The 14,446-nt window shown below is 40.1% G+C and overlaps 1 protein-coding gene across 1 annotated transcript in view; it reads left to right on the forward strand.

Annotated features, from left to right (window-relative positions):
* The first annotated feature begins 1,474 nt into the window (after window positions 1–1,474).
* LOC141014470 (polycystin-1-like protein 1) overlaps window positions 1,475–14,446 on the forward strand; it is a 31,432-nt gene continuing 18,460 nt past the window's right edge. The window contains exons 1-17 of the mRNA XM_073488281.1: window positions 1,475–2,339; window positions 2,971–3,102; window positions 3,330–3,502; window positions 4,353–4,514; window positions 4,642–4,952; window positions 5,984–6,070; window positions 7,744–8,839; window positions 9,742–9,907; window positions 10,556–10,795; window positions 11,829–11,961; window positions 12,053–12,256; window positions 12,351–12,532; window positions 12,610–12,813; window positions 12,983–13,146; window positions 13,256–13,441; window positions 13,558–13,620; window positions 13,856–14,074. Coding sequence (XP_073344382.1) covers window positions 2,155–2,339; window positions 2,971–3,102; window positions 3,330–3,502; window positions 4,353–4,514; window positions 4,642–4,952; window positions 5,984–6,070; window positions 7,744–8,839; window positions 9,742–9,907; window positions 10,556–10,795; window positions 11,829–11,961; window positions 12,053–12,256; window positions 12,351–12,532; window positions 12,610–12,813; window positions 12,983–13,146; window positions 13,256–13,441; window positions 13,558–13,620; window positions 13,856–14,074 — 3,907 coding nt within the window. The 5' untranslated portion in view covers window positions 1,475–2,154. The remainder of the gene's footprint in view (window positions 2,340–2,970; window positions 3,103–3,329; window positions 3,503–4,352; window positions 4,515–4,641; window positions 4,953–5,983; window positions 6,071–7,743; window positions 8,840–9,741; window positions 9,908–10,555; window positions 10,796–11,828; window positions 11,962–12,052; window positions 12,257–12,350; window positions 12,533–12,609; window positions 12,814–12,982; window positions 13,147–13,255; window positions 13,442–13,557; window positions 13,621–13,855; window positions 14,075–14,446) is intronic.

Here is a 14,446-nt window from a genome sequence, read left to right on the forward strand (position 1 = left end):
CCAGCCTCTTCTCCCTTTTATTTGACAGATTTCGTTGACTTGATGGTTTGTTAATTGTGTCACCGCGTGTGCACGTTGAAAACACAGCGTGCGCTTAACGAATGAGGCAGGTTATTGGAGGTTTATCGGGCCCGGGGTGGGCTTTATATACACTGTCACGGGCACAACCCTGCATATTGATGTGAGGGGTTGGGTTAGAAAATGCTCCTCAGACCTCCAGGAGGTGCTTGAATGGACTCCGGGGGGTCCCACAGCCAACAATACTTAATGAATTTTCACAATTAATTAATAAATACAGATCGATCCTGATTTAACACACCTAAATATGGGTGCCAAATTTTAATCACACAGCCAATGCGATGTGCCGTTAATCTATATTTAAGCAACAATAAAGCTTACCACTATTTATTTTTTATTTTTTTTTGCGAAATAAAATGTGATTAGTTTGTGTTTCTGTGTGTCCGCGTGCTGTTATTTTTTTTAAGGTGTCAGTACGTTCGCCCGGACACGAAACGAAATCGTCCAAATATGCGCGTATTCCGCATGAAAAATGGACAGAAAATGTGTTTGATTCCCCCCGCTGTGCCTCTCTCCGGTACAGTCAGCCAGAGGAGATGGCGCGGTCTGAAAGCGCCCCCTGCCGGCCACACCGAGGAGCGCGAAATTCTCTTAAAGGGGATGTCTGAGAAACCGGAAGAGTTTTTTAAGGTGGCGCGGTGGAGTTAGCAGCACGGCGAGGACGGTTTTTTTCACCGAAGGGCTCACAGGGCAAACTGGACTGTTTTTGTATTTTTTTTAAAATTTATCTTTCAGCCCAACAGGTTTTAGGTGCTCTGCAAAAAAAAAGTGCGTCATGAGAGGGAGTTCGTGCTGAAGCTTCCGGTCCTACCTATGTTAAAAACCGAGTTCAATATGGGCTCTACCACTGCTGGTGAGATCATTTTCAGATTTTTTTTTTTTTTTGTTGAAGAATTTCCTTGAATTAAGACAATAAGTGGCATCCCCGGCTCAAGAGCAGAGAGACAATGACGCACTAATGCACACAGGTGATGCTCAGGTGTAACACGTGTCACCATTATGTCCCTTTTAGGCATCAGAGAAAAAAATATTTGAACACTCAGAATAAAACCAACAGGCGTGAAAGATTGATTTAGCTCATGCTGCATCTTATTCTGCTTTGTAGGCTTAATGGCTCAGGTGACAGCCTACTGTTAAAAAACACATTGTCACCATGTTCATTATAAATAAGAGATGGGATCACTTTTGGACGCGTTTGAAGACTCACAGTTGGCGTTTTTTAATGCTGGTGAAACCACATAGATCAGATTTGGCCCTGAAGTGGTCCAGCCGGCTTCAAACGGGCTGTTGGACAATAACGGGATCTCGTCAGTAACGGGATTTGCTTCGTGGCTCGTGTCTCACGCGTGGCTGTAAAGGAATAATTCCCCCTGCTTCTTCTCATACAGTGTTGAGGCCTTTCTAAAGCACCTGGGCACGGGGCCAGGTCACTTTCGGGCCAGTTGGGTTTATCTAAACGAGACGGTGTGATAACAACAGATCAACAGCGTCATTTTATTCACATCTCTGGATTAAAAGCGTGCACGAGGCTGGAGGGAAAAAAAGATCACCCGTTCCAATTTTCTTTCTTTCTTTTTTTTGTTTGTTTGTTTGAAGTGGTCACGATTTTCTGTGCCTCATTTGAACGCATCATTTTTGGCAGTGTTTGTGACAGAAGCGGCAGCAGCGCAGGCCCGGATGGGGGAAACTCATTTGCAGCTGCGTGAGACACATGGCGTTAAAAATTGGATGGTAACTTTGAAGCAGAAGAATCCCATTTAAAGGGCAGATGCACATTTATTTAAATTCTTCACCCTCATGACACAACATGCATAAAATACAGGACAAGTGCCGCAGGGTGAGTTCACTTCATCCACAGCAGCAGCATCACCGGAAACACACAACACCACGGCCTCTGATGTGAACCTCTCACTCGCGTTTTATTTGGACGCTTTATTTGCATACAGTCTGTGTGTTCACACCTCCCACACACACATAGTACTGTATGCAGTGTGTGGCCTCAGTGCACATCCTCTCCTCCGCCTGTGCTTCCTCTCGCCCTCCTCGTCAGCTCATGAGCTCTCGCGGGCCTCAGACATGTTCGGTGTTGTTGTCTGCACGCTCATTTTTCATCGCTTGTCCGCGGCGGCGCCTGCGACAGACCGGGAGAATTCGCCGTGGTTCACGGGGTGCGTCAGCGCCAGCAGCGCGGAGCTCCGTGCACCCGAAGGTGCCCGTGACCTTGACCCGGTAGCCTGCTCCGTGCGCTGCCTGGATGAGGGGTGAGTTTGGGGGGAAACTGTACAAGAGCACGTTGAGTCAGGTGGATTTCAGCTGGAGTTTGTTTGTCCCATGTTTGTGGGAGATTACGGAGAAAACCCACTTCGTGCATTTAATAAAATGTCCCCACCCGTGGTTTCTAAATGCTGACACCAATAACTTTTATTAGAGTTTAAAAAACAGAATAAAAAAAAAAAAAATCCTTAAACAGTTTGCTGCATTTGTGCAGCTGTGTTGTTCTGAAGTCTTTTAGATAACACATTTAATTTCAAACACCAGACCAGTTTGAAAAATATATATAAATGACGTGGAAGTCCACATTTTCCTGTATTTTGTTCTCCCATTGAAGGGGGCGTGAAACCATGAAATTATAAGCTTTTTCTTTCTTTTCTTTCTTTCTTTTTAAAAAGCCTTCAACATTGAAATAAAATGGCAGCCTTGGAGATATTGGCTGAATTCATGTTGGACATATATATTTTTATTCTTTGCAATAAAAAAAACAAGCTACACCAATTTTTGCTCACCCTCTTTCTAAAAGTGCCCCATGACATCCATACATGAGCACTGAGTTTTGTATAACTGTTCAGAAGAGCTGGAGCTGGATGTATTAACTGTCAGTATATGTTGTTGAAGGTACCAGGTTGCAGCGTTGAACACAGAGGGTTGTTACTGTGGCAGCAGGCAACACGGTTTGGTGTCCTGTGGGTGTTTCAACACATCTTCCAGTGGAGAGACAAAGGATGTCACAGGAGAAGAAAGACAAAGGTGAGACAGACTGTTGCCTTTTCCCTTTGTCTTTCTGTGTCCAACCATGTCTTCTCTTGATCTGTTGTGTCTGACAGACCCATGAGTGAAACATTATATTCAAATGTGTGTAAATTGAGCTGGCATGTGCATGTCACAGTCCCTCACGCTTTTTGTGTTTGACCTGTGCTGAATGCTGTAAATCTTTTCTTTTCTTTTCTTTTCTTTTCTTTTCTTTTCTTTTCCAGTGTCCTCTCCTTGCCTGTTGGAGATGGATGGGGATGTGTGGCTCTCTACAGAACTCAAGGACCATTTCTGCACAGGGTTCGTCTGTCTGCCTCTCCAAACAGAGTGCAGGCTGGGGAGACTTTTGTTGTGAAAGTTTCAGGAAACCTGACTGGACACCCTGACCAGCCCACAGGTCAGCTGCTGCTGTATTTTACAGCGGTGTAGTTCTGACTAGGCAGTGTGGAAATGATTTTTTAATTTTTATCAACTCAACATGTATTTTCTCTGTCTTTGTTTGCAATTGTGTCAATTTATTTTTTGGCTGTTGAATATTCTTCATGGTTTTACATTAAACAATCTGAGTTTTTTCTTAATTGAAATGTAATATATGATCCATTATATTATATATAATTACATCCCTAAAAATAAATAATAATCACAGTGATTGTAACTATCACAAAGAGAGTGTGTCTATGCATGCACAGTGCTGCTTTAACTGTAGGCAGAATTTTAAAAAGACAGAATTTGTGCAGTCAGTGTTTCTTCATTTATTAAATTTTTAAAAGGTTCAATTATTACACAAAAAATGATATACCTGGAAAAAAAGGGAAAGCCACTTTGGAAAAAAATGTATCACTCTTCATGTTTGAGTCTCAACAAAGTGCCACAATATACCCCTTTTTATATCATAGTTTCTGAACAACTGCAGACATGTTGTATAACGAGGTGAAAAATTATCAACAAAAATATTTCTAATAAATATCTCAGCAAAATGTAAAATACATAATTACATATACATAAATATATACAATGGTGTAATACAAAATTATTGCTCAGGTTCTAATTCTACTAGAATATTTTATCTATGAACATTTCATTGAAAATGTGCTTGTTAATGAGTTTTTATGTTAAAGAATATATTTACACCCAGAGAAAAAATATCAGAATAAATGATTAAAGTTTACAAAATTATTAAAAGATATTTGTGGCATGTAGCACCGTTACTGTTTCCTGTTTCAAACAAGTTTTTCTGTGGTTTTTAGGGATTCTGGCTCTGCGAAGGCAAGACTTCTCTTACGTCACCGTTGAGATTCAGGAAACGACCCGTAAAGGTCAAAGTTCACATCGTGTCAACGTGCCGGCCGACGGCTCCTTTGTTGTGTCGTCTGACTGGATTTTGGAAACGCCGGGAAAATATGAACTCAGTGAGTCAGCAAGAACAAAACAGTTTGTTAAATAAGATGGTGAATAAATATTTAACTGAAAGTGAAAATATTATAAAGCAGTAATCCTCTCTTCGTCTCCTCTTTTATCTTGACATTTTCTGTTTAGACGTCAGTGTCTCCAACCCCCTCTCCACGCTCTCCTCCACCCTCCACCTCTCCGTCCTGCAGCCCCCAGTGATCTCTGTGCTTCACGGCCCCCTGGGCGTCCCCTCCTGCGTCCCTTTCCCGCCCAAAGACTCCAGCAGTGTTAAAGTCGAGGTGGTGTACCTGGGCGACCCTGTCACGCTGCAGGCAGAAATGGTCGATGGTTTAGCTGAGGAGTTTTCTTGGTGGTTTACTCACAAGGAAAAAGGGACAAACATGGAGGATGTGAAGACAGTTTGCCCTCACAGCTCCGACTGTGTGAACAGCACTGTGGTAAGAAGGGCTGAGATACTATAAATTAAAGGTTTTCATTGAAGGCTGAGGTTTCCTTTTTTAATTGATCACAATGTAATTTTTTTAACAGTCTGATAATGGATTTCTCTCTAGTGAATCAACGCTTTTTAAGTGTTTTCAAAGAATTTACTCCCAATGAAACAGTGACGTTAAAGTCAGCCTCCACATATTTATAGTCCGGCCTGTTTGTGACTGCTTTATAAGATTACAACCCTTCAATATCAAGCTAAAAGCAAAAACAATATCTACCTTTCAAAGTTTCTCTTCAGCTTATTTTATGGATTTATGGCACATTTTCTTTTTTTAAAATAACCAGGCTTGCTTGAAAATGAAGAAATGTATGATGTTAAAAGTTGCATTCAAGATTTATGATGGATTATATACATGTTGATGTCAGGTTTAGTGAGAAAGATATGTCACAATATGCATTTTATTGGAATCACGAAGTCTCATTAGATATTTCATTACAGAACGTGGTCCCTGGCTGTGGTCTTACAACAACACAGACACAGCCACAAATTGATCACACATTATAAACATTTACTCAATTTTTACTCTTTAAATAATGTTTATTTATGTGGGGTCAAGGGTCAACACCTAGAATGGGAAAAGTTCTCATAAGCATCATAACCAGTCAATAATAGGCAACTACTTAATGAATAATTTTGCGAAGTCTTTTTAGGACACAACCAAATCTGATCCACACGTGTTTCTTGGATCACTATAATTACACACAATGAAGTGTGATAGCTCACTTTGCATGTACAGCTACTGATATGCCGACTTCATGTGAAAATCTTATTTAAACAGCAGGTAGAACACCAGTGTTCAGCAGGGACTGATAGGGTTAAAGAGAAAAATGCTGTAATGTAAAAATGAATGTGAGGAAAATGTCACACCAAAAAAGAATGAAAGCAAAAAAAAAAAATTAAATCTGAAATCTTCCTCATTAACTCACCGTCATGTTTTCAATCTGATGAACTGAAAACTTAAATTCTCAACGTCTCCAGGACTGGACCTTTGAAACAGAGGGAGTTTACATGGTGTCAGTGAACGCCTCAGGTGCTATTGGATGGACACAGGAGAGAATACATGTTGTGAGTACTGCGCCTTCATTCACCGAAAATGTTATCCTATTGATTGAGTGATAAGGCTGGTTATATTTTGAATTTGTGTTATTGTCAACAAATTAAATGAAAAAAACAACAACAATGAGTTAGTCAGTCTCCCAATACTTTTATGACTTTTACAACACCGAGCCCACTGTTTCACACATAAATATACATAAATCTAAAATAAACATCTCACAAATATTAATGTTTCATTTAATAAAAAGTAATGTCTGTAGTTATTTAGCAAATGTTACTCAAACAGGAGAAAATTGAGCATTTTTGGGGACTTTTTCTAGCTGTGGATTAATACACATTTGTGAGTAAGCAAGTATATACAGCAGCAGCAGTCTTATGCTCATGTTTATGATGGATTAAAGCATGTGGTTGGTGATATTTTAAATTTGTCCTATTGTCAACAAAACCTATTGAAAGACCAAAACCAACAATGCGTTAGTCTGTCTCTCAATACTTTATGACTTGCCCTGCCTATTTGTGGCTCTCGGCACCAAACCCACTGGTTCCTACTTTAGAAATGTCCCAAAAATGTAGTTTCATATTTTTTTTAAAGAGTCTGTAATTTCCTAATACAGCTAGGCACTGTAGTTTTTTAGCAAATGTTACTCAAACATGGGAAAATTGAGCATTTGTTGGGGACTATTTTCAGCTGCGGATTAATACACATTTGTTGTTTTAGGAAGTATTTACAGCAGCAGTCTTATCCTTATGTTTATTATGGATTGGAGGGTATGGTTGGTGATATTTTAAATTTGTCCTATTGGCTACAAATCCCCTTAAAAGACCAAAACCAAAAATATGTCTGTCTCTCAAAAATTTATGACTTCCCCAGCCTGTCTGTGGCTCACCGCACCAAGCCCATTGGTTCCTACTGAAGACATAAATCTTTAAACATGTCTCCAAAATATAGTTTCTTTTTTTTCTTACAGGCTCAGTAATTTCCAAAAACAGCTGGGCGCTGTACTTTTTGGCAAATGTTTCTCAAACAGGAGCAAATTGAGCATTTGTTGGGGACTATTTTCAGCTGCGGATTAATACACATTTGTTGAGTTAGCAAGTATTTACAGCAGCAGTCTTATCCTCGTGTTTAATACTGATGACAGAATACAGTTGGTGATATTTTAAATTTGTCTTAGTGGCTACAAACCCATGAAAAGATCAAACCCAACAATGCATTAGTCCGTCTCCCAGTGCTTCATGACTTCCCCAGCCTGTCTGTGGCTCTCAGCACCAAACCCACTGCCTTTGACTGAAGACATAAATCTTTGAAAATGCCCCAAAATATTAAAATATACTTTTTGAAAAATATCTCAGTAAAATCCTTAAAAAGATGGGCGTTGTAGTTTTTAGCAAATGTCTTTCAAACAAGACTAAATGGAGTATTTGTTGGGGACTATTTTTAGCTGCGGATTAATACACATTTGGTGAATTAGCAAGCATTTGCGGCAACAAAATGTAGCACGTGGCATGTGGTGTACACGTGGCGCAGAGGAATTAGATATATCAGATTTTGGCAGCCAGTACATTAGTGGAATCAATTTATTGATGTTTTTGGTTTTTTCATGGGATTTCTTTATGCTAAAAGAAATCTAAAGGATGACAAAACGTATCCTTTAATCTCATATTTGCACTAACACTTGCAGGTGGTGGTGCGTCCCGTCGTTTCTGACCTCAGAGTGAGCGTATCGGGGAGGGAGCTGACTTCCGGAGAGGTTGTTTCTGTGGACGTGGAGCTGTTCACCACCATGAAGCACTTACTTGTCCTCAACCTCACACTGAACGCTGAGCGCGGCCGCATTGACAAAACAGCTCATATTAATAAAGTTGAAAATTATTCAAGGGAAATGACTCAGCAGGAAAACAGGAAAATGGCAATCAGCTGTGGTCACAATCTCAATCAAAACCACAATAACATCCGTTGTCATGACGGCACCCATTTATATCTACTCTCGGACATCTATCTCCACATTTACAACCGCTCCAGCTGCCATTTGCACCTCCACCTTTGCTGCTGCCTCCACCCCTCTGCAGGACAGCATCACCTCACAGCTTCTGTTCTCTCCACTTCAGATCCTCCGTCAGTGTTGCTCTCCACTACCTCGATGTTGTACGAGAATATACGTGCACTGAGGCCTTCTGGGAGTTGGAAGTCAGCAGTTTCAACACACGCAGAATTCAGCCTGGAGGTCCTCAGCAATGCCAGCCAAGTGGGGTCGAGAGTGATTTGGACTTTTAGTTTGGATGATGACATCGTGATGAACAGGACGACTGAAGAGTGGAGCATAAAAGTGTCACTTTCACTGGCAGGCTGTTATAAAGTGACAGTTGAGGCCTTTAACCCAATCAGCTCTGCATTGTTCTCCACACACATCCTTGCTCAAGATCGAGTTGGAGAGTTGGTGTTAAACGCTCCAAGCGTGATCACAACATATCAAAAACACTCTGTTTTATTCAGTGTCACAGCAGGGTCAAATGTGACCCTGTCTCTGCTGGTGAATGCAGCACTGCTGTACAGAAACAGCAGTTACACGACAGGAGAGGAGGCGACCGTGGTTTTGCTTTTCAACCACACAGAGACGGTTGTGGTGGAGCTTCGAGCTGAGAACCGAGTGTCTTCTCAGAAGAAAAGCGAGAGGCTGTGTGTGAAGGGGAACAGGAAGCCGTCACCGCAAGTTAGAGTTAATCCAACGTGGCAACCACCTACCAGTCAGAGTCCTGTTCACAGCCCGGCTGACAATGGTGAGGAGGGATTTCTAACACCCACTGAGCATGTGAACTTTAATCAAGCATTTCAGAAAAAGTGTGTGACTTTTTTTTTATTATATATAAATGTCTCACATTCTTTCTTTAATCAGATCTGAAACATTCAGATCTTTAATGTTCACATTTCTTAAATGAATTAATAATTCATTTTTCTCACATTCATTCAGGCAGATTTAGTTCAATAAAGGTCTCGTGCTTTTATCTGAATGTGATACTGCTAAGCTCTTGAGGACTACCTTTTATTTTCTGGCTTTGGTTCATGCATTTTTAATGCTGTCAAAGAGCATGGAGTGTTTGTTTAATGCTCATATATCGTCTTCTAATCTTTGACAGTGTAGAGAAAGTTACTTTTAAAATGAAATAGGTTAAAGATTACTTGTTAGCCTGTCAAAAATGTAATTAGCAACTATTTTAATTACTCCATCAAAGTAATCTAGGCTAACCTGTTACATTTGATTACTTTTTGAGTACTTTTCCAATAAATGTTTTAAACCAAGCAACAGAAAAGTACAGTTGTCAGACAAGAGGCGTTGCAAGAGAACCAATCAAAAGCAACACTGATAATTTGCTAGTAACTGTAATTTGATTACATATTTTTTCCTCATTAACTGTAAAGGATTACTTTACATTTATTTTGCAATGTAATAATGTAATGTTGTTACATGTAATTACTCCCCAGCACTGGTCTTTAATGGGACATCATGACATTTTTTCCCTTTCCTTCAGTGTTTACAGGCCCTCCTTTCCTCTCATTCCTCACTTTCTTGACACAAATTGTTTGTTTTTACAACATAATTCTTTATCTCTGTGTAGCATTTATAATTTGCAGATATATATAAATGTAAATACAATGTGATGTCTGTTTTGTCCCCTAACAGTGCGGATTTATGCAGCAAAGCAAGCCTATCCCACAAACACAGATGTAACCTTCCAGGCTGTGACTGAAGTAGCAGACCCTGTGGAGTTCCTCTGGCACTTTGGAGACTCGACATCAGCCAGAACCACCTCAAGGACCGTCATCAAAAGATACCACAAACCTGGCAGGTATGGGAAACAGCTGAAGTATTCAATATACAATGAGGATGCACCTTTGACTCCTGTGACGTTTGACTTGTTTTAATGTACTCCAAATAACTAAAAGACTGTTTCAGATTAATTCTGTTAAAAGCACTGCTTCACATCAATAATTCACAATTACCATTTGTAAATATAGCCCTGATATAACCATTTCATTGTTAGCAGGTTGCCATATTGTAAATATTACTATAATATTACTAAATAGTTTTGCCTTGTTGCTATCTTTAAATGTGTTTCCCCATTATCACCCTTTATTTTTGGCTCTTTGTTACTCTGTGATTTCAGTCAAGTATTACCCAAATAAAACTATTGTTAATACCAAAATATTACCTGATTATTACTTTGGTAAATACATTATATGTTATTAATTATTATCTCTTTTTTTGATTAAACTATTACCCCACTCCTACCATGTAATTATCAGCTGTAATGTAAAGTTACCTGTACATTTAACATATACTAAGGCATGTAAACAAAGTGCTGTATGTGTAGCGTTTCAGTATTAATCTTTAAATCCTAAAAAACATTAAAATCCTTAATGTTAATATTGTTTATATTGATAAAAAAGACATGTAAGCAGTAAGAGTAGTACCTTTCCCCCTCGTTTCACTGCAGGTATGATGTAGCTGCAGTCATGTCAAGCGGCCGGACCTCCTTTACCTCCAATGTGTTCCCGCTGGTGGTCCAGAGAGCAGTAAAGCTCAACCGTCTGATCCACCAGGCATCTGTCCTGCAGAACCAAACAGTGACGGTGAGTTGTCGGGTCAACGTGGGGACCGAGGTCAGCTTCCTGTGGAGCTTCGGAGACGGATCATCCAGACTGGGACAGAGCACAGAACAGCACGTCTTCCACAGGTGAAGTTCACTAGCAGTATTGATATATTGCAGATATATTCATTTCAGTTCACAACTTTATTACAGACTCAAGGTCCAGATTAAAGACATTTCATAAAATAAATGACACATAGAGTGGGATTGGTAGTGTTTAGTGCAAAACCTTATGTGTGAAAAAACCAAGATGATTTCATTTTCAGGGACATTAAGTCGGCAAATAAATTCATAACAGCTTGGAAAGTACTCCTGCAGCACCAAACATCTGTTGTATGTATTAGTATTCACAATCTAATAATCATAATCAGGAAACAGTGTCTCCATTACATGGATTGTAATCTGAGACCTCGGAGAAGATTTTTTTTAACTGAAAAATGTTCCTCAGATTACATATTTTGGTCAGAATTCACAAGTTAAATTCAGGATTCATATACAAAATGTTTGTTTCTGTTACCTGTTTATGTAAAAATATAACATTATTTATTATTATTTTCTTATTTATTTTCATTATTTTCTTGACATAACAATACATTTTGTTAAATACTACTACTACTACTACTAGTAGTAGTAATAATAAAAATAACAACAATAACAGCAGCAGCAACAACAACAACAACAACAACAACAATAATAATAATAATAATAATACATTATTTAGTTATATTTAAACTGATGTTGTCCTTGGCCTGTTTGTTGTGTATCTTGTTAATGTACCTCTATTGCTTTATAGGTATTGTAATATTGTATATGTATTGTATGTTATATATATTGTAATAAGGATTATTGCAAAAGAGAGCTTGCTCTCACTGGCCTTCATTTTGAAAATTGAAATAATTATAATTTCAACATCAATATCTGCCTCAAAAATCCAGTATCGGTGAGCTATGGTGTCTAATTATTTGGACCAGACAACCTTGAATTTCCCCTCCTAGATCTTGATTTAATGAACCTCTTTTCATTTTTCTGTGGTTACCTGTTAATCTTAAATATATGCCTCACGGCAATGTGTATTTCTGCTCGTGTGTATTCATTATACACGTTTCTTTACTCTCTTCAGGACAGGAGAGTTCACAGTGACGGTAACCGTATCCAACCTGGTCAGCTCTGCCTCTCTGAGCAGTCACATCTTTGTCGTGGACCGGCCCTGTCAGCCTCCACCAGTCACAAACATGGGGCCTCTTAAATTACAGGTACATTTTCCTCAACCTTAATGTGTGTGTGATATGGTAGCTAAAAAGATAATTACAATTCTTCATCTTCTTTTCTCCTTCTCTCTTCAAGGTGCGAAGATACGAGGTTATCCATCTCGGGGTGACCTATGAGACGGAAGTGGATTGTGACGTTTCAGGAGGACTTCGCTACACCTGGTCCTTGTTTGACTCTGTAGGACGGGACTTCCCTTTGCCCCTCGTAGACACACACAGACAGAGCCTGGTACTGCCCAGCTATATCCTGCATTATGACACCTACACTGCCAGAGCCAGGGTGAGTGACAAATGCGTTGGTCCTCAAACTGGGACCTGGGACTCTTTACAAAAGTGAGTGTGGCTTGACTAAAATATCTGTCATTGCCCCGCAGGTTCAGGTTGTTGGAAGTGTGGTGTACAGTAACTACAGCGTGAGAGTGCAGGTGATACCGAGCCCTCCTGTGGCCTTCATCCAGGGCGGCACCAACATCTTCATCAGGAACAGGAACACCACTGTGGTGATGCTGGACGGTCAGAGATCTTACGACCCGGACTTCCCCACGAGCCCAGTCAGGTACAGAAGAACTTGAATGGATGTAAGGCGTCTGAACCTAAGGAAACATTAAACAATGTCTGATCTTCTCTTCGCAGCTTCAGTTGGACATGTAAGCCAGTCAGCTCCATCACCAGCTCCTGTTTCCACCGAGACGTTCCCACTTCGTCCCCCGTGCTCACATTTCCAGCTACATTCCTAAAGCAGAACTTTGACCAGTTCCAGTTCAAGCTCACCATCCACAGCGGCGAGCGCTCAGCTTCAACAGAGACTTTCCTCACACTGACATCAAACGTGATCGGGTGAGAGTTATAAAGAAAATCACTATTGGCTGAGCACTGTATCCGAAGACTATTGATGTACATTAACAGAAAACACCCTATGCTTTTTTCCTTCGTGGCTGCTTTGAAGTGAAGTTTCAAGTAACAAGTCCCGTACCTTGACTCGTGTATCTGACTGTTTCCAATCCAGGAAGCTGTCAGTGTTCTGCCCTCAGTGCCAGGGAGAGCAGGTGAACTGGGATCAGTCTTTCTCTGTCAGCGCCTCATGTGAAGGCTGTGATATTGACCCAAACTACATTCAGTACACCTGGCGCCTCTTTTCAGTCAATGCGTCCTCCAAGCCTGTCATAGAAGGTAAAAAAAAAAAGATGCATGCACTTGAACATGTACATCAAATTGCCTTTTTTTTAATTTGCAAGAAATAAATCTCACCGTAATTCTCTTCTCTTCTGTTCTGTTCTAGTCCCGTTCTGTTATGCAGTGGATCTCACTGCTCCATCCACCATTATGGAGGGTCCTGCCACTTCCCCTCAGACCTTTGTGACCTCCACCCAGAATTCCTCCGAATCCAGCATCCAAAAGCTAAATCTGAACGTGACCGGCAGCGGAACATTATCAGAGAATAACAGAAAGAAGACAACTATGGCTGGTGTGTAATTAAATGTGACTGGTGAGAGAAAGACAGAGAGCTCAGTGCTGTAAAAGCAGATTGTACTGAAATAGGAATAAAAATAGTAAAACCCTCTCTCTGTCCTCCTCATACAGGTTTGACAGAACCCGAGCCAGAGCCTTTCTCTTCTTTAGCCCACATGAGAGCAGCAGGATCAAGTAAGCTGTGTAAACTGTCATGGTTAGGCTGTTTTAAAATGAAATTAATTAATCCTGTAGGTGGATTGTGTGAAGAAAAGTGCAAATAACATCTACCATGCTCACAACGTTCAGCTCAAAAGCATTTAAGACATCGACAAGGAAAATCAACAAGAGCTAATAACATGCAAGGTCACAGTTACAGTGAAATGGACAGTTTATGAATTATTTAACAGCTTATCCTCTTTATGTCCAGGAGAGGAGCCCTTTTATCACCCTCTGGGGGAGTTTGACCCTCCGGAGCCTTTGTACTCTTCCAGTGAATACCAGGCACTCGCCCTTGACAACAGCAGCGTCCTATATTTAGACCACTTTGGCCAGAGTGACGTTATCAGTGAATTCCCAATTGATTCCTCTGCTGACTGGGAGTTTTCTTTCCCTGTTTTGGAGAGTGGTGGCTCAGGAGGTCGATCAGGTGAGACAAAACTGCTGTGAGCCTATACATATATATATTTTTAAACATTTAAAAAGGATAATGATACAGCTTTTTCCCTTTTAAAATAGCTACCTATGGTGTCAAGAAATGATGCTAATGAAAACTTAACTAAACTAAAATGAGCTAAAGGATGCAAAAATGTTCCGTATAGCTGCGGAAGTCAGTGATACTACCAAATCACGACCAAGCACTTTCACATTACATGTCTTCACTCTGTCTAATTTAACTTGATTTTAACAGCTTCAACAAAATACTTTAATAAAATCTTAAAAGTCAAAATGGCCAGTTTGTGAAGAAACATGTATTCCAACCTGCAACAGGAAACCATTAACTGCCTTTCTGTGATCATAA

Source organism: Pagrus major, chromosome 19 (assembly GCF_040436345.1).
Source record: "Pagrus major chromosome 19, Pma_NU_1.0".
NCBI classification, from domain to species: domain Eukaryota; kingdom Metazoa; phylum Chordata; class Actinopteri; order Spariformes; family Sparidae; genus Pagrus; species Pagrus major.